This window comes from Diadema antillarum, unplaced genomic scaffold, assembly GCF_040938485.1.
Source record: "Diadema antillarum isolate AM-2024a unplaced genomic scaffold, OU_Dant_1.0 seq00000876_RagTag, whole genome shotgun sequence".
NCBI lineage: Eukaryota > Metazoa > Echinodermata > Echinoidea > Diadematoida > Diadematidae > Diadema > Diadema antillarum.
Genome location: NW_027271740.1, coordinates 1,000,070 through 1,020,289, shown reverse-complemented (window position 1 = coordinate 1,020,289; position 20,220 = coordinate 1,000,070). Strand labels below are relative to the sequence as shown.

At 37.9% G+C, this 20,220-nt stretch overlaps 1 protein-coding gene across 1 annotated transcript; it reads left to right on the top strand.

The window, feature by feature from the left end:
• Positions 1–8,360: 8,360 nt before the first annotated feature.
• LOC139740736 (uncharacterized) lies at positions 8,361–13,727 on the top strand. Its single transcript, XM_071651304.1, has 4 exons — positions 8,361–8,821; positions 9,898–10,113; positions 11,453–11,659; positions 12,149–13,727. Exons 1-4 carry the CDS (start codon positions 8,537–8,539, stop codon positions 12,332–12,334), a joined length of 894 nt encoding a protein of 297 aa, XP_071507405.1. The 5' UTR covers positions 8,361–8,536; the 3' UTR covers positions 12,335–13,727.
• The last annotated feature ends 6,493 nt before the right edge of the window (positions 13,728–20,220 follow it).

Sequence of the window (20,220 nt, the reverse complement as noted above, 5' to 3'; positions counted from 1 at the left end):
GCAATGGTCCACTTGAGTAACATATCTCTCGATTATAGATGGTATCAAAAATTGCACTATAGTCTTATCAAATTTTCTGCAACCCACTAAACGGTGGCTACGTTATAGTAACTGATAAAACTGCGTTCATGTGTAATAATGAGCTTTAATATAATATACTTCACGGATATCACATGCTGAAAATCTAGATGAATCAATAACCTGAAAATACATATACATGTATTACGGATTAATCCATTAATGAAACTTACATATTCTGTTGAGGAATCACTCTGTCCTTCAGAATTGCATATAAGTTTACGTGATCAGGAGAATGCGCGCAACTTCATCATATTGTATCTTGCTCGAATACCTGAAAAGGAAAATCAAGTGTCATGAGTTCAAGGCCACTGTTCATGCGTGTGTAATAATTTTGCAGAAGAGCTAACTTACGTAAATGTGACTACATAACTCTCTCCATGGCAGCTTAATGTATAGTTCAATTCTTATGCACTGCCCTGCTGCATACAGGGTGAACTTAAGTCCACCACTAACACTACCTGACTACAGAGAATTATCCCAGCATAAAGATAAGCGTGCAATGTTTGCCATTATAAGTTTAGTTAGTACACTGGTCTATTTATCCATAAGTTTATCAACAATTATTCATCAACTTCCGTTCCTTTTATTCGTTATTAATCAAATGTGGTATGGCACGACGCGATGAATTATCCTTGGGGATGTGTGTGTGGGGGGGGGGGGGGAGCTGGCGTAAAGGTTATGTTAAGGATACACTTCCTATAGGAATATCCGATTCCACGTTTGTTTTGTTGCTGATCGGTAAATATAAAGAATTACTTGAAATTTGTGATTATGTATGTGTTCACTGTATTGTGAGTATAAATTATGCTTGTATAATTGTGTATGTAGTGAAAATTGTATCATTTATAATGTGTACATGTACATGAATATATGTGAGTTTATGCATGTATGTAGATATTCCTATGTGCACGCCCATGTACCAACAAAAAGAATTTCCTGAATGAACAATAAATGAATCTGAAATCTGAAATCGGAATGCCATGACGTCTTTAGCAAGGCATTTTATCGCTAAAGCTGCTCTAATTCCACAGAATGGTTACGAAACAAAACAAAATAGAACAGAAAACAGCACGCATAAAACTAGCCAGTTTTAACAGAACTCTAAAATGAACATTTTAATATTACTGCCTGCAAGCCTACATTATAAGACATGGCTATACAACCAAAAACATAACAGATACAAGAAATTTGATGACGGGTAATATCGAGAGTAAGGCCTTGGTCGAGAACATTGTGGATATTTCAAATCATGCTTTACGATGATGTTTTAACTCACCATTTTCCACGTAGTAGGAATCTGCGGGGTCTTGATATTATGAAGTGGACAAAATAATTTTGAAGTCAGAGTTGCAGTAAGCCGCTACGAAAAGCCTCAGAAGAGCTGATCTGCTGTGGAATTGGAATTTGCGCTAGATGCTCAGCTCAAACACGCATGAACGAGCTGTACAATGAGCCATCTGGGAGTCAACTTATGTGCACATAAGTTTGCACGACTCAGCAATTCATTGAATTCATAAATCATGTTCAAGAAAAGAATGAACATGCCCACACCAGGTGACCAAAGTACTGGGTTCGTGAATTGACGCTTTAGGAAACATCCATGTCATTATTTTGCATCGAATGTATTCTATGGATTAATAGGCGTTTAAAAAAAAACATTTTCCACTTTTGATTCTTAATAATTCAGTAACTATATATCAGATAACACTATCATTGATATGGGAGATAGTTGTATAGTGTACAATTTCGTTGGAGGTGGTTTAAAACACAAATCAGTTTCATGAAATCCATGATCAATTTCACAGTTAGGTTACAGATTTTGCTCTATTTCCAACCCTCTGTACAAAATTTTCACTTTGCACAGGGGTCAATGGGTGTGTATGGGAGTATGTGGTTAACACCCTGACAATGGTGTTGAACAATGGCCAGGGTTTGAATGCTTTATTATTTATTCATGAGAAATTCCACTATCACAGCTAGTCTTTATTCATTCTAAAATGTGGTGTTTGCAAGCACACGGAAACATGTGCTTACATTTTTCATGTGCATGCATTTTACCCTTAGGCTTCACCGTGCATGAATCCATGAAAAAAAGGGGGAAAAATCAACCCTTACAAATAAATCGTGTAGTTTGCACCCTTATATATCCGCGAGTTTGCTCTCTAAATGACTTTAGTTTATCATTTCCTTTACTTTCACTTAATAAAATATGCATACATAAAGTGTGACAATGGTATGAATAAAATGACAATGTGACAAACAAACAAACAAAGCAAACAAACAGCAAAAGATATCAAGTGAAGGGGTGAGTGAGAAGGCAATTGGCCTTATTTAAAACTAATCCCGGAAAAGTAAATACATTGTATATACAGAGAAAAACATTGGCACACACACACACACACACACTCACACATACACACACATGCATACACAGACAAAAACATGGACCAGCGCATATTAGCAATACACAAGATGTCATTTTCACAAACACACCCTATCTTGCTAGTCTCTTATAAATTCGTAAAATGATATTGGTAACTTCCAGAAAACCTTTCAAGTAAAATACGTTTGAAAGCTTTCTTAAAACTTTGTACCGTTTTCTTACATTTCACATCAGAGTGGATGGAATTCCAGATTTGAGGGCCTTGAAAAAATATTGACTTTTTTTTCTGTCCCGAGATCGAGTCGCAACGAAAATCTTTAGCGTGTAGTAGGGTTTGACTCCATCATCGCACAGTAAGCATGCAGGGAATGCTGTGACATATTCCATTTCGATTGGTCAATACCAGACGAGCAGTCAAAGTACTATGCTTCGTTAGCTTGTTCGCAGACCCTTTCATCAAAGACTCAACTTCAATTAAAAATGCTCCGATGAATGATTATGAAATTATAAGAGAACATCAAGTTTTATGATGTCTTTAAAAAAAAAACATGTACATAGTAGTACCACGACGGTATGCAATATTGTATTCAAGTGTCGATCAACACCATATGGGTCTTTCTTTGAGACTTGTTATGGGCTCAATATTGCACCTTAGCAAGAATGAACCACAAACAGGAAGATATGTCTTTGTAATGGTAATTACGTTTCGACATCCCAACCAATAAGAGATAGGTTAGGTGAATGTTAAAGACACGGGGATACACGAACAGAAATTGCTCCAAAAAAAAAAAAAATGAAATAAAACGAACATTATTCTAATAGGCATGCCTGGGCAGTAATCTGATGTTTCTATTGATAAAGAATTCTATTTGAAGATTCATATCAGTTTGCTTTGTCAGAATCATGAGGAAAAGTGATAAAATAAACCGGCTATCCAGGGTACAGTTTAAATACTTTCACATGAAACAGCTCTGATTAACACTTTTGCACAATAATATTTATGTTCAGAATTGACTTTTGTTTTATATGTTTTCATCTTAAAGTATAGGATTTCATTTGAAGCAAAATATAGCCAAAATTATGTAAACGTCCAAAATGAATCTTCAGATTGCTCAGCGAGACGGCGGCATCGAATCCCGATCAGCGAAGGCACAAATGCACCTGTGGAATTGTTTTGTACAGCAATAGAAATCTGACGACTATTTGAATAATTACATCCAGTTGGAACTTCATCTGTTAAACCTCCTAGGTTATGTGTACAATGTGATTGGTCAATACCAGACAAGCAATCAGGTATTCTACGTTTGTTTTTTTAGTAGACCCCTTTCATCATGGACTCAACTTAATTTGAAAATATGCTCTCGATGAATGATTATAGAATATGAAAGAAACTTAAGTTTCCTGATATCAAAAAATATATGTTCATAATATCAGCACAAGGATATGTATTATTGCATTTTAGTGCCGAGCAACACCATAGGATGGCCTTTGTTTTGAGACTAGTTTGGGGCGTATTATTGCACCGTCAATGACCGTGGCAAGATCGAACCCAAAATGAACCATACAAGAAGCAAAGTTCCACCATTTTCTCAAATTGTGTAGTTTGCACCCATTTTCGCGACTTCGAACCATTCTAGCTCCCTTATTGAACCTTTTTTTCTTAGTGTGTACGATTCGAATCGTGCCAATGCGTGTCAGCCTGGCTTTAGTCAAGCAGTTATCTTTTTCCTTTTTTAATATAAAAAAAAAACAAATTTCACCAGAAATGTGCACTAGAACGTTGAATTTCAGGTCTGAAAATGCAAAATCTCCCTGTCGTGGGAGGGGGATGGGATACCCCCTCCCACACCCTCCCCCGCTCGGTCGCTCCCTCGCACATAATAATATGCTATATTCCACCTTCAAAGTTTTTACTTCCCCCCCCCCCCCCCCCATCATGAAAACGGATAGACACCTCTGGAGCGGATTATGCAGAGAAAAGTTATGTGCTAAAAATGTGTTAAAATGAAAGGTTCATCATTGATTATTGTGACAACTAAAGTTTATTGAGACTTGCTTGAATTGACTCATTTCTAAACGGCTTCTATATTGTGCTTCATGATCGCCGCAATACATTACATGATAATGAAAGTGTGAAGTCCTGATTAATTATGTCAATATAGGATTATGTGTTATATAATTATTATGATATCTGATTATTACAATCTATTGAAAATCACAACAAATGAATATGAATCAATAAAGTATTTCTGGGGAAAAACAAAACAGAACGGTACATTTGATAATGTTGTCCATTGAAGTTGGTTAAGAAGAATAAGAGAGGCAGTGATATCGGGACTTTAGGATAATCAGTTTATTATGTTGTCTATCTTTAGTAAGTGTGTGTGGGCGTATGTGTGGAGGATTTTAGGAACACACTGATATATCTTCAATAATTTTAAGATATAAATGTATATAGGGCATAATAATGATAAGATAATTATACAATCAATAATTTCTTGTTGGTCAATCTGTAAGGGCAGTATATATGTATGATAGGTGCCCTCTACATTAGCTTTTTCTATCTTGTCCCCAGAAAATGTACCGTTGAATAAAAAATCATATTGATGTGTTTTGTTTTGTCTCTTCGTTATATTATGTTCGTTCAAAAGTCAAATTCCCTTAAATCTCCCTCTAGTTTATTTTTGTGTGTGGGTGTGTTTGGAAGCGCGAGGGAGGGGGGCAGAAGGGGCACTTGCCCCCCCCCCCCCCCATATTCTTTGTGCCCCCTGTAACAAATAATTGATTAATTATTTAAAGACCAAAATGAACAATAAATGCACTTTTCTCGTCTAAAAGTTGTCAATTTCAAAACTGAAAACGCGATTTTTTTTCGCACATAACAGGGCGAAGAATACATTAACAATATATACATTATTACATCTACACACTAATATTTAATTGAGTGTATACATAGATGGTAGCCTCGCGTCCTTGAGTGTGCCCCCCTGAAACATACCTTTAGTAAACCTTACATTTTTCATTTTCTTCTGTGCTTCTATGCTCATTTATAAGAACAAATTGTATATTGCTCGAACAATGTAGCTCGCTCCCCCTGCCCGTACCTAGTAAAATGAATAGTTTTCATAAGTTCTTGGCAGTGATTTTTTACTATATGTTTTATTCCCTAGAAATTTGATTTAAAATGCTCTATAAACGTGACTTTTACACTCTTGTTTCTACAAAAAATCCCTTCCGTGGGAGGGGGTATCCCCCTCCCACAACCTCCCCCGCTCGGTCGCTTCGCTCCCTCGCCGAGGATCTCACACCGTCACACGATGTACCCCCACATAATCCTTCGTAGCGATTTTTTTTACTATGTTTAATTCCCAAGAAGCGATATTTTTTTACTAAGCTTAATTCCCTAGAAATTTGATTTGAAATGCTCCATAAACGCGACTTTTACACTCTTGTTTTTACAAAAAGTCCCGACCGTGGAAGGGGGTAACCCCCTCCCACACCCTCCCCCGCTCGGTCGCTTAGCTCCCTCTCCGAGGATTTTACACCGTCACATAATGTACCCCCGTGTATTATAGTCCTTTAGAGCGATTTTTTTTTAATGTTCAATTCCCTAGAAATTTGATTTAAAAATGCTCTGTAAACGCGACTTTTATACTCTGTTTTTACAAAAAGTCCCTACCGGGAGGGGGTATCCCCCCCCCCCCACCCTCCCCCGCTCGGTCACTTCGCTCCCTCGCCGAGGGGATGTACCCCCGTATGTTATAGTCCTTCACAGTGATTTTTCCACTATGTAAAATTGATAGTTTTCATAGGTTATAGTCATAGTCCAAGTTAATATGATCACAGTCCTTCGCAGTGATTTTTTTTTACTATGTTTAATTCCTTAGAAATTTGATTTAAAATGCTCTATAAACGCGACTTTACACACTTGTTTTTACAAAACGTCCCTACCGTGGGAGGGGTTATTCCCCTCCCACAACCTCCCCCGCTCGGTCGCTTCGCTCCCTCCCCGAGGATCTCACACCATCACATATTGTACCCCGTATAGTCCTTCATATAGCGAAGATTCGTGTATATACAGTCACTACAATGTATAGTGTATATATGTAAATGTACATGACACAGAAGCCAATAAATCAAGTAAAAGAAATCTCACAGGTTACATTTAGTATAAAAACGTACCCCCCCCCCCCGAGTCGAGTCGAGTATTCTTTTGTTATGCGAGAAAACTGAAAATATGTTTATTTTTCTTGATTCTTTCTTTATACCGTTGTACACATGTGACATCACAAGCTATAGAAGTCTTCTGATCTAGCCGTGACTGAGCTGAAACTTCAAGAATTCATAACTTTTGAACGGATTGTCCAATTTTCCTCAAACTCTCAATGATGTGTTCTAATAATATTGCTGCATTCACTCAACCCACATGTCTATGAAGGTGAACTTGTCCTTTAACCAACCCTTTGTGTGCTACATTCGTCTTTATCCGTATAAAGTGTGAGTGTGAAATTGAGAGCATTTGACTCATTGTGACAGGGGTTGATTTAAGTTAAACAAAAAACGCCAAACACAAACTAAAATCTATATTCTATCGTAATTGTTTGATTTCGTTGTTGTTGTTGTTGTTGTTTTCTATTTACTGATCAAATACTCAGTATGTGAATACTGGGCTAAGAAAAGCAACAAAACAGGGGGAAGGTGTGGGGACCCGACACGAGAGACCTCGCGCGTTTCATTTTTAAGTGAAATTTACCGCCGGATGTCGTGCGCACATTTTGACAGAATATTTGGAAATTTTTAATCAAAATAAACCGACACAATGGTTATTCATTTTTTAACTGTCGCATGAATTTTTCACTAATTGGTAAATTTACTTGAAATGTAACGTCTAAGCACATCAACCGAACGGGGAGGGGGGGGGGGGAGAGAATGTTGAATGGTGTAGGGCAGTCAGGGGCCTGTCTTATAAAGACTTGTGATAGAAATCAATCACAAGTTTTGTGTGTGCTGCAATGCAAGTTGCGATTGATTTGGGGACTTGTGATTGATTTGAAGGCTTTATGAGACGGGGCCCAGGAGGGGTCGATGAAGCTGTGAATGTTTAAGATTAAAATTCAACCATCTGGTACATATCATACTGGTGGAATATTCGAAGTTTTTATTCAAAAAGTTATGACGATATGTTATGGTTAATGGTGACAATCTGCAAAAAAAACCCACCAAAACAACAACAACCCAACAACAAAAACAAAAACAAAAAACAAACAAGAACTTTAAATTCTTTCATTGTTGCGTTATTTTGAACAAAATGCGATCCTGCACGTGGAGTAGGCCTATATTTTTAAATGTTTTTATTTCCTTCCTCTTGCAATTATAATTATAATTACAATCATATTTGCAATTATTTACAATTACACAAAAATAAGAATACAGTCATAAAATGATTGCCTCATAGTCATACAACATAAGATAATCGATACAGAAAAAAAAAAACAGAAAACAAGCCCTCACTGTTTTGCTCAAATGTTTCCCTTGATCATCTAAAACAAAACATCACGACGACAACAACAACAGCAACAACAACAACAAAAACAACAACAACAACAACAACAACAACAACAACAACAACAACAACAACAACAACAATCCTCTCACTCTCAATGCTTGTACATTATGTACATGAACAAAACATCTCTGCGGCGGTCCCGCAGTAGCGCCATCTACGTTGAGACCTGGAACGTCAATAATCGGGGATGGGGCACACAGAATTCTGTGGGCCTATGGCGATGGGGATAGATAAACGCACTGTACTGTGAGCTGGAACGAAATCATTCTTACTTGTCCATTATACAGTAAGTAAGGCCATGCCATATCCAGAAAGATCATAAGTAGAGCGTAAACCGCCTACCCACGTGCTGATTTCAGAGTGGGGAAAGAGTGGCATCCAGTACAGTGGCTACACAGCAGAACAGTAGTAAGAGCAGATCATTTTTTCAGGTACATTTTATTCGCTGGTTATTTGTCAACTGGAGGAAACCCGAAAGAAAGAGTTGAAAAGATTCAGAGCTGAAAATGGATAGCTTCTTCCACACCAATAGGCATTACATCGTCGGGGCAGCGCTGTTAGCAACGTCAAGTGTTGCTGCTTACTCAACGTATAGACTTTTGACAAACGAACAGAGGAGGAAAAAGAACGACAACAAGTATGAAACAGAACAACTAGTGAATGAATATCTGGTATTTCACTATGGGGCTCCGGAGGAAGTGCTAGCCTACAGTTTCGGTCCCAGAGATGCCCTCGACTTCCCACGCCGGGTTGCAGAAGAAGCACTTCAGGCGCTGCGGACCACTGACAAGGTATGATCCCCCGGCGCAGCCCGGGTGGAAGGGATACACAGTCTGAAGTAGAAGCCTCTACTTGTGAGCGTGCACATCTGGCCTTGCTGGGTAGTCGTCCCGCGTATACAGTATTACCTATGGCTATGTGTCATGGTGTGGTCCTGTGGGTTGTGTCCACGGCTGGATACATACCCAACGCCCACAAAACGGCAACACTGCACTGTGATGCCTCCTCATGGCCTCAGTGGCGGTAGAGGGTAAAGGTGGTGCGCCGGGCCTGCGCCCCCTCTTCGTTTTAATTTTTTTTTGTTAAAACAAAAGAAAAAAAAAGTTTGTGTGTGGGGGGGGGGGGGGTGCGTGCGCCCCCCTTGAATTTTGTAAAGGCACCTACCCTTTAGTTTTACAGATCTCCTGGATTTGTTTGTATGAAAGTAAACATCAAATGTCCACAGACTATTATCAAATGTTTTTGCACAATTTGTTAAATGACTTGATCCAATATGCCATCAACTAGAAAAGCACTCTGAGAGTGCAGACCTACACCATGCAGCTCATTTCCACCTATACACGCATGCTGAAAATCACCTAATTTCCCAATATAAAATCCTTTTTTTTATGTCATCAGCTTCCAGCTGCACGGCGCCTCACATAAGCAGACTTGAGTTTCATGCAAACCTCACATATTTGCAGCTTGAACTCCTAAATTCATTGACCCTGTCTGCTGAAGGATAAAAAAAAATCCATAAAGAATCCATAAAAACTTTCAGATCACTAACAAAAATTGATCATGTTCCTTGTGTCATTATCAGCTTATCCTGCAAGTTTCATCCAAATCCACCATCAACTTTTTGAGTTAGTTTGCACACAGACAAACACAAACAAACCAATGCTGATGAAAAAAAAAATCCTTCCTTGGCGGAGGTAATGATGATCGGGCATAAAAAAAAAATAAAAAAAATCAAGCATATTTCTAACATATTGAAGTGGGATTATGACATTACATCCTAGAACACATGCATCTTTTTTGACATTGTCTTGCCTCTAGGCACTAAGTGCTCTCTTCCTCTTTTGTTTGCATGTCATCTATTTAATAGTCAACGATTCCAAGCAGGGCCCTTGACATTGGCTGTGCTGTGGGGAGGACTTCCTTTGAACTGGCCAGAGAATTTCAGCAAGTGGTTGGCATTGACTTCAGCCATGCCTTCATCGATGCCTGCAATCTTCTCAAGGACCATGGCAGTCTCCAGTACTCCGTTACCGATGAAGGAGACTTGAGAACAGATCTCACTGCTGTAGTAGACTCCTCCATTGTAAGCTGCCTTTACACACTACCTAATGTCTTGATTAACCTGTTGAAGATAGGTCTCGAGAATACTCGAGCAGGTGTCTATGGGAAATGTATGTTGCAAAATCAGCTCATCCTCAACGGGTTAATTAAGCTCATCATATATATCTACTGTACATTTGTTTGCAATCTGAAAGAAATGGATTTCACATTAATTAGAGAAAGAAAGATAAGGAAGGAGAGAAACATGAATCCTCTTGATAGAGAAGTAGATGATAGTTTCAAAGTTTTGAAAATAATTGATGATCCTGCATATCAGAAAATATGACTACCGGGTAGCTCCAGTTAAAAGAAAGAAAGAAAGAAAGATAAAAAATTGCTTTGATACAGTGTGTACTGGTAGAGTTACTACCACAAGCCATGAGGGGACTATGTTGTTTCTGGTTGATGGAAGTGGATTGAAAGGTCTCAAGTTGGGATATCATATATATCATACATGATGATACTCTTGTAATTGGTCAAAAAGCAATCATATGACAAAGATATTTCCATATCAAGTCAGATAAGTAAGCAGATACACATGTAGCAGATGACTCGTAATGGCACTGTGAACACATCCAATTTGTGTTGGGCCCATCATATTTCACTGTGCATTCTTCCGTCCTTTGCATGGCATCATGCCATCATGTTGTAGTACTTTCTTGTTTCCAACACAGGCAATGATTAAGACATTCTTAGTGAAATATACAGCAGTCTTGGAACTGGTATATTCTAGTGGGCTTTCCAGCCAAATCTAGGCCATATAAACATTAATCTTTTTTTTTTCTTCTTCTTTTTTGGCTATCTGTTGGGTGTAAAGCAGATTCTCAATAAGATATAAAAAAGATTCACTACAATAACTTTGGGTGATGAGACACATTTAATCTTTTGATGTTGGAGATGTTAAAGCCACTTTCCTCAGCAGTAGCTCCTTAGAAAAAGTTGCATGTATCCCGACTGATGGCTTATCCTATCATCCGTATGAGCGTCGATTATTTGTTTATCAACTGTCAAATAGCAAAGGGGAATACAGTGAAACAGAAACATTGATCATTTCCATCTCTGGCCTGTACTAAGCATTTCTGTTAAATCAGCTATACATGTATTTTCATTGACACATTTACATGTTTTTTTTTTTTTGAGGGAGGGGGGATAGTCATATCATATGTCAAAACACATTGAATTGATAGAAACTGAATGAATTAACTTGTATTATGTACGAGAGAAACATGGAAACCAGAGTGTCTTGAAATTTTCTTCTAGAGAGTGATACTACACTCATTATAAGAAATTTTCTCTTATTATCATCACACTTGTACTCCTAGGACCGGAAACGTTGCCACTTCCAGCAGGGTGACGCTTGCAACCTACCACTTGATCTAGGCCAGTTTGGCTGTGTGGTTGCTGCTAATCTCATCTGTAGGCTACCAGACCCTATGGACTTCCTTAACAGAGTTCCTGGTCTTGTGGCGTCGGGTGGAGTCTTGATTCTAACAACTCCTGCGTCATGGATGGAAGAATACACACCCAAGGTCAGTGCACTTCTGTTTCACAAAGACATCATTTCATACAACAATTATTACCCAAACCAAGCTATGTAATCTATTTTTTATTTATAATTGCACTAACTACTTTCTCATTTATATCATATATTATATGCTCTGTTATGTGTTTAATTTTCTCATTATGATATGATTTATTTTTGGGGGGAGGGGGAGGGGCATAAGTAATTCAAGCTATGCTTTTGATTGAGGCTCCCCCACTTTGGTTCTTGTAACTACTACTTATTTACCCATTGTTGCGAATATATTTGTCGCAAATGAATATATTATTAGAATAAACATTTTGGATATTTTTGTACATCATGAAAGACAAAATTTGATTTCATTGTAGTAATCATTGTAACTTAGTTATATTTGTATCTTGTTTGTCTTTTACCCAAAGTGGAAATAAGATTCAAATCAATCAATCAGTCAATCAATTTAGATATTTTGTTTTTTGTGTTACATCTGTGTGTACAGTCAAAATGGATCGGTGGGTACAAGGACCAGTATGGACAGCGGGTAACAACCCTGGATTCCCTGAAGAGGATTCTTGGGCCAGACTTCACACTGATGGACGACAGGGGACTTCCCATGTTCATCAGAGAGACAGCTAGGAGAAACCAGTGGACTGTTCCACAACTCAGTGTATGGCGAAGAAAATAAGCAAAGTATGGGGGGGGGGGACCTTGTGGTTTTCTGCTGCCCCTGAATTCTTGAATAGTTGTTCTTGAGGTTAAACAGGCCAACACAGCAAAGCAATTATTCATCATGAATATAGTGTGTATTCTATCTAATTATATTTTCAGAATGATTGCTTTAAACCAGCTTGGGCAAGGAGGAGAATGATATGACAGATGAGATTTAGTACTTGGTGTCCTAAACTTATCGGACAAGAAAATGTCACTATATTCAGGATTTTTCTTTTTTTCAGTGGAATTCAATGTACTTTCTTCAGAAGGATAAAGGGAAATTCAAGGCAGTCATTTTCTGCTGCACAAATTACTATTTAGTAATCAAAGGAATGAAAATTGTTCTCTTATGTGAGTCTCTGACATTGCTTTTAGAATCTTGAAATAATGATAGTAATAATAATAATGAAAAGAAAAGAAACCATCCATCTGCATGATTGTGTTTGTCTGCCCATATTATTGACTAGTGAAGAAGCGGCACCTCCAGAGATCTAAGTTATCATAATATCACCAAATTTATGTAGTTTTCGCAAATTAACAACATAAAAGTCAAAGATTGAAAGTTAATTTGTATATCTTGTTGCAGATAGTTCCAAATATATATAAAGGAAATTGTAGTTTAAATGTAGTAGGACTTGAGTCGAGTCCTTATTGTTTTTGATGTGAGATTTTCCTCATACAGGAGCTAAGAAAGCAGTAGTGATCGTTTGACGCTTACAGCTATTTTTTTCTTAGTTGTGATTTAGAATTTTCCTTATGTCTCCAAGGGAGCAATGAAGCCAGACATATTTAAGAGTTGTTTGCCATATTTTGACAATCTCTTGCTGTTTGCAACAGCCTTCTGTACTCCTCTCTGCAGTCTTTACCACTCCACCTACCAAACTTCCATTAGTTTTTGTGCCTTTGATATAAAACTTTTCCCACAGTGTATATCTGTGGGTTTGTTGTTAGCATTGTGTGGTCATAGGGACAGTTGTCAAATGTAGAAATGAAATTTGTAACTCATTTTTCTGCATTAAATGTACTCTAGAGACTTCTCAAGCATTGGATTAGATGGCACATTCACACTGAGAACATGCTCCTTATGTGATTAGAGGAAGTTTAAGCTGAACAGCAAGTACGCTACCTGCAGTATTCTGATTGCAGCCCTACAAGTTTATGGACTAAAGCTTTCAGTAAGGGCCCTTCCAACACACAGTTTACATGAGATATGTACATGTAGGTTCACATGTATGTACTTGACGAGGTAGCCTTGCAGTGTTAGAGCATATCAGTTGTTTTTTTAAACCTTCGACTATTTGAATGCTAGGAAGTTTTCTAACATGGACTCGTAAATGTCATCCTTGTCAACTCTTCAAAGTGTAAGATGGGAGGCCATGGTAATAGTATTGACTGACATTCAAACTTACTGTCTGTTATAGTTTGATAACAACATCATGTTTACTGAGACCCTTCTAAAATTGTTATGTAACTTACCCCCCAAAACCAGCAACACCCGTCCATATATCATTTTGTCCTGATTTACTTTTTGTTAGTGTGTCATGAACCAATTTTAAGTACAGTGTATGTATGCCTTGATTTAAGTCTGACTCGTGCAAAGGATATGTTTTGATACAGTATGTAATTAATTTGTGTGAAGCCAACGCCATAGTCATGTGACCAAAAAGACTACACTGTATTTTCAGATTAGTTTCAAATATTTTCATTATCTGGCCATGCGGCCTGGGTACAGGGTTATAGATCAAGCTTTTAGGATATAATAGATGCTTCCTGGTGCTATCTCAGCCTTATTTCTGAACATACTAATATGACAAAATTAAAGTTTTTTAGGGGGGGGGGGGGGGAGTAATTCAGGCTTACGTGGGGGAGCTTGAGATCTTCTGCCAGGAGATTTGAACATTTTGAATGTTTCTTTCCTTGGGTATATTGCCCTGTTTAGTGTCTGTAACCTCTTCTCTCAGTTTGGTATGAGGCTGCTGAAAAGCAAATGAATGAGATAAGGATTGCAAGACACCTATTGATTCAGAGTTTTTATACCCCCTCGTGCACAAAATGTATAAGGGGGTATATAGGAATTTGATAGCGTGTGGTTGGTCGGGCGGTCCGTTGCAAATCTTGAGTCACAAAGTCCTTCCACAAAAAAAAGCGCATCAATTTAGTTTGCTTGACTGAGCAATGAGGCAAGTCCTCTTGTAGCCTTGGATGCCCTAGTCAAATCTGAGTGTTGTTTATAGAACCCTGATGTGATGGGTGTCTGATGTCAATTTTCACATTTGACATAAGTAACAAATTGCACCATTCATTCCTATTCCACAGTGATGTGTGTGTGTGTGCGTGTGTGTGCATTTATGATATCGATGTTTAATCATATCAAAGCTGTAGTTGTCAAATTATGCCATCTATTGTGCTGAGGTGGGCATGTACAGAATGTCATAATGCAAACACACAATAATATTGTCTGCAATTAAAGGTAAAATGGACTACCTGGGTAATGACTAGTGAGGCCATCGGGTGTGAACTTGGCATGAAGTGCATTCACTCTAATACGGAGCAAGAAGCCACACTGCCAGGTGGTATGTTTTTAGGAGTCTTTAATCAGCTCATTCCCTTCTGAGTTTTACTCTTAAAGTACACTTCACAATCAGTGTTCTTGATCAGATTGTTGTGCATTCATACTAGAAGAGGAGAAATCAATGTGTGTGTTGTATTCCTTTGACTACTTGTTATTGCTAATCTTTATTGGTGGGCCCAGCTAATTTACCTTGTTATATCTGATCTTTGTACAGTTGAACCTCTCTTATCCGGCCTCCCTTTATCCGGATCTCTCTATTATACGGACGCAATCTCGCCGTGATTTTTTAAAAAATAATTGCAGGAGGAAAGGGGGATTCCCAACTCCTTGAGAACTCCTACACAAACACACATGAGTTGCATATACTTGATACATTTCTTAATAATTATTTAGGTAAATCATCCCAAGAATTTATAAAAGAAAATGATTTCATTCTTGTAAACACGAACCTCTATTTTGGGGTCTGTTACTGAGTGTAACAATGAAAAGGTTGCAGTATACACATTACTACATGTGGTACTACAATGGGCTACATCAGTACATGTGTATGTATATGTACATGTATAAAGCATTGAGTCTCTCGTATCCGGCCAAATCCCTTATCCGGATACGCCCCGGTCCCGACTTGTCCGGATACGAGAGGTTCAACTGTATTTGTACACTTGCAACACACCCAGAAATTTACACTGAATGAACAAGCTCCCCTATGAAAGGCTAGAACAGGAAAACAGAAGATGCGATAGAAAAATGCCCAGGTATTCATACACATACAAAGTGTGTTACATTGTATTTTCAATAGTTGTCCAATGTCATAGATTTGATTATAACTGTAGTCCAGACCGAATCTTCCTTTTGTTAAGTTCTTGCCCACTAAAAGCTGATCAGAGCTAAGATAATTCAGAGCACACATTGTTGTATGTGAGGCTCGTCAATGGAGGTACCAGGCAGTGATTATGCAGACAGGTATAGAGAGTGGTTCAATGGTAGTTTGCTGGCCTAGTTTTGACACAGTGACAGAGCATACCGGTAATTTTGTCCACTGTTTGGTTTGGGACCAAAACTTGTCCTCATTCTATCTGTACAAATTCGTCTTTGTTTTTCTTTGTATCCCCTTGAATTTGTCTTGCAGTAAATGAATTGTCGATTCCTTTAGGTAAACACATAAATGTTTGTTGGGACCCAAATTACCTTGTACAATGTACATGTAGGCTGATTTTCATTGTATCCAACCTTGCTACAAAGGGACTTCCCTGTAGAAGACTTTTCTTGATGTACACCTCTATGCATAAAATTTAGAAAACAGCTTGGAGTCACTGAATATCATTCACACCTAGCTTTCAAATCATTTGCGTTCATTGCTTGTTCATCCTGGCAAGGAATTCCATCACCTGTCTGCTCTTCAAAATCTGGCAGTGAACAATTCAAAAACATGTTTGAGAATCCGGAGTGTTACAAATCTTTTAATTACAGTGCTTCAGGGACTCTGATGAAGGTGATGTGATGTTGTAAGGGTATTTGTAAAATTCATGTATTGTGATAACTGATAACAGATGAAAACATTGTGGTGTTAGCAGGATAGACAAACTTTACAATCATTTTGTTAGTGCAGTGATATAAACTTTCAGTAGCCTTTGAGATTGTAAACAGTAGATACATTATGACATAACAGTTTGTAACCTGGTTTGCATTCTAGTACTCCGTAGCTTATGCAGCATGGTAACATTGAACTGCAGCAAGCTATAAACCACATCACACAGTGGTCATTCAATTCATGCTTTATGGCTGGCCCAGTGTGGTGAGGTAGAACACTGCTCTAATATATAGCATGAATGCACCCATTGTAAGTTTGAAGTTCAATCAGCACTGCGCTAATTTTATATAACGGGTATTACATACTTTATTTACGCATGTTAGCCATACATTTCTGTGGCCTGCTTTTATCAAATTTGGAAATGAGGAAAGCAGTTTTACAAGGTATGGTACGAAATTGATGTACAGTGTACTTCATCATGGCATCTGTAGCTGAAAGTAATAGCATGGACCATATAAAGTCTTTTCTAGTAACAGGTGTATGTGTGCTCTTACTGAAAGACACATTACCAAAGAAACAAAAACCCATTTTTTAAGAACACGGCTACTGCAGTCTGCAGCATCAAATCAAACATGGTTAAAATTCGATTAACATGTTTGTGTTTACAAATTATTAACCCGTTGAGGACGAGTCCCGAGTATACTCGGGCAAGCGTCTACGGGAAATAGTGTTGCAGCAAAATCAAACCGTCCTCAACGGGTTAACAAAGCTTGGGGCAGCATTGCCCGTCACATGCTGGGTGATATTTGGTGACTGAATCAGCTCATATATGTACATGTATTTCTTTGTGAAATGTGGTTGGGGTTGTTTTACAAAGTGTCCTATTCAACCATTTCACTTGTGTGTGGAATATATTCTGCTGTACTTGTCCTGATAGCAATAAAAAAATATATAGATATTGATTTCTGTGTGAATTGCTATACATGTACCAGTCTAGTACAATGCAATGTACACATGTACTTCCAAAAACTGCGTACGACAATGTGTTACATGTACACAAGCAATACAAGAGAATGACAGCACAGTTCAGATATAAACACACACAAACACACACACACACACACACATGACTTTTTGAGAGCTGTAGCTGCAGTGCATACATTATATATCAGATACAGTGATTGATTATGTGCTTGTTTATAACTGATTGAGAAATGTAGTAGAACGACAAAAATACAGAAATAGAATAAGCACGTCCCATTCCATCATTTTCACAAAAAGTAGAAATTCAAGAAAATTGTCTGCATTACAGACCTTCCCCATTGTAGGAACCTGTACATTGTACATGTACAACCTATAATGTATGTACCTGGTACAGTACTGAGTATACACATCCTACCAGCAAACCAAGTTATGTATGTGATGTATTCTTTATCAATTGTTTACAATTACTCATGAGAGCTCTGCCAATAACACCCATATGGTAGGAACTGCAAGGATGATTGGATTTACTGTGCCAATGAAATGGCTGATACAACTCGTACATCTCCATGATTTTTTGCTCCAATAGGAAGGCAAGACCCAGAGAAAGTTCTCTGCCAGAAAGCAGATGATGCCACACGTTCACATCTGCAGCTGGTAAAACGCCAGAGATGTAGGTATACATCGTACAAATAACACTTGTAACAGGGAGGTGCCACCTCCCTGCTTGTAACAAGCTTTATCTGCAAGTGAAAGAAAAAAGGCCAAATTGACATTCATAGCAATAAGTGTATCCTCTCACACATTGCAATAGTGTTGTACATGTATCGCCAATTAAGTCAATTTTTTTATTTTTTATTTTTTGGTCAGTCTCATCAAGATCCAACTTGATGGAGTTGGATGTAATGAAGCTGATAATGTATCATTTACCACCATGTCACATACTTGCAGGGGAAAAACTGTGAAGAAGAGACAATGATATACACACGATGACAAACACCTGCAAGGCCAATAATGAGAAGTGTGAAAACGAAGTATTGATACATTGTAGCAAGAATAAGAGTCGTACAATCTGATTTTAATCTGAATTGCTTTGTGTTGTAATTTCAAATAAAAGTGCAAGTACATGTAAATACATGGTATGTATTTCAAAAGCCAGAAACCTGGGGGGTGTTTCATCAACGTTTGTCAGCGCTGACAACTTGAATCACCATAGTAACAGTCAGTGACCAGAGCTCTCAGCCAATCAAAACCGAGGATTTTGCTGAAATTGTCAGCGCTGACAAACGTTGATGAAACACCCCCTGGACATGATTTTACAGCTTTTCAGTATCTCAACCAAACAAAAGGTACAACTGTCATAGGGAAAGGTGATTGAAAAAAAAAAAGTGCAGTAGATCGACTGATAGGGAGAATGTCCCTCAATACAAGTACTCGCCAAGGTGTTCATGTACATAACTACAGTTTGTAACTTGAAACATGACAGTGACATGCAACAAGTATATTTCATGCTGTGTGATACAAATTTATCAAAATGATTGTCTGTAATGAATTACATGTACTCTGCTCTTGGGTTTGTTTCTCTTTCATTAGAGTGTTTCCCTATGGTACCTTCTGGTGATACAATTTGTCTGATTTGGATGGTCAAAGTTTTAAAAATTAATGTTGCAGTAATATTGTACAATTTCTTGGAAAATATGTGATCAAATTGCATTTACAATGCCATGTAGCTCCATTTATTAGGTATCACAGCTTAAGTTTAGAGACATGAAGTCCAGTAATTACACATTTTCCCCTCTCATACATCCCATCAACAAAGTCTCTACCACCTACCCACATACCAAAATATATGAACTATATTATTTACACTATATTACACACAATAAACATGTTAATATATGACTAGTTTTCACAATTTGCCAGATACATAGTAATGACAAGATACAGGTACGTATGAATAAATAATAGTTAGTTTCTTCCTTAATATTCAGTAAATTTCAAAATTTTAAAGTGTTTCAAGTCCTTTGATTAGAGTGTGTTTGAAAGCATGATATCACATGATTACTGTTTCTACACACACTGTATTAGTCCTCTTCTCTGGCTCCATTTAGTCTTCCTTCTCCCATTGTGACTCATAAACAGAATATACAGTGTATCATTTTAATCTAGTCTACTCAGCAGGTACCTTGATGTGTGTTGCATCAAACAAATACATTGTACTTACACATGGTAGTGTGTGGGTAATGTAGATGGTGAGTGGCAATAAAGAGGCTTTTTATAATAAAATGTCTTTCCCTTGGAAGAAGTCAGGTTTGTTTGTTCATTTGGTTTGTTTGTTTATTTGTTTTTTTGCTGTTTTTAAACCAATGCATTTTTCAAGGTAAAGCTTGTACATGATATGCAAGACAACACCAATGAAGGGATTATTCCATTTGATACATATACATGTAGGTACCATTGGCGGATCCAGAGGGGGGCGCACCGGGTGCGCTCCCCCTCTTTATTTTTGGTTAAAACAAAAGAAATAAAAAGAAAAAAATTGGGGGGGGGGGCTCTTGCGCCCCCCTTTAATTTTGTAGGTGGCCACTATAGGCAGGAGGCCGCTTAGACAAGTTTGACTGTATCATAGTACATTGTATGGTGTTACCAGTGAGTTTTCCTTAGCCTTAAGATTTATAATCTTTTGCCAATAACACAGATTGTAGGCTTGATAATGACTAGACAGAAAGATCCGTCTGTCTGGAGGAGTCTTTTTTTTTTAACGTAATCGCTCTCC

Coding starts and splice junctions, on each gene's coding strand:
- LOC139740736 (XM_071651304.1), top strand. CDS start 8,537: ATGGATAGCTTCTTCCACACCAATAGGCATTACATCGTCGGGGCAGCG. Junction 8,822..9,897: donor CGCTGCGGACCACTGACAAG/GTATGATCCCCC, acceptor TCTATTTAATAG/TCAACGATTCCAAGCAGGGC. Junction 11,660..12,148: donor TGGAAGAATACACACCCAAG/GTCAGTGCACTT, acceptor CTGTGTGTACAG/TCAAAATGGATCGGTGGGTA.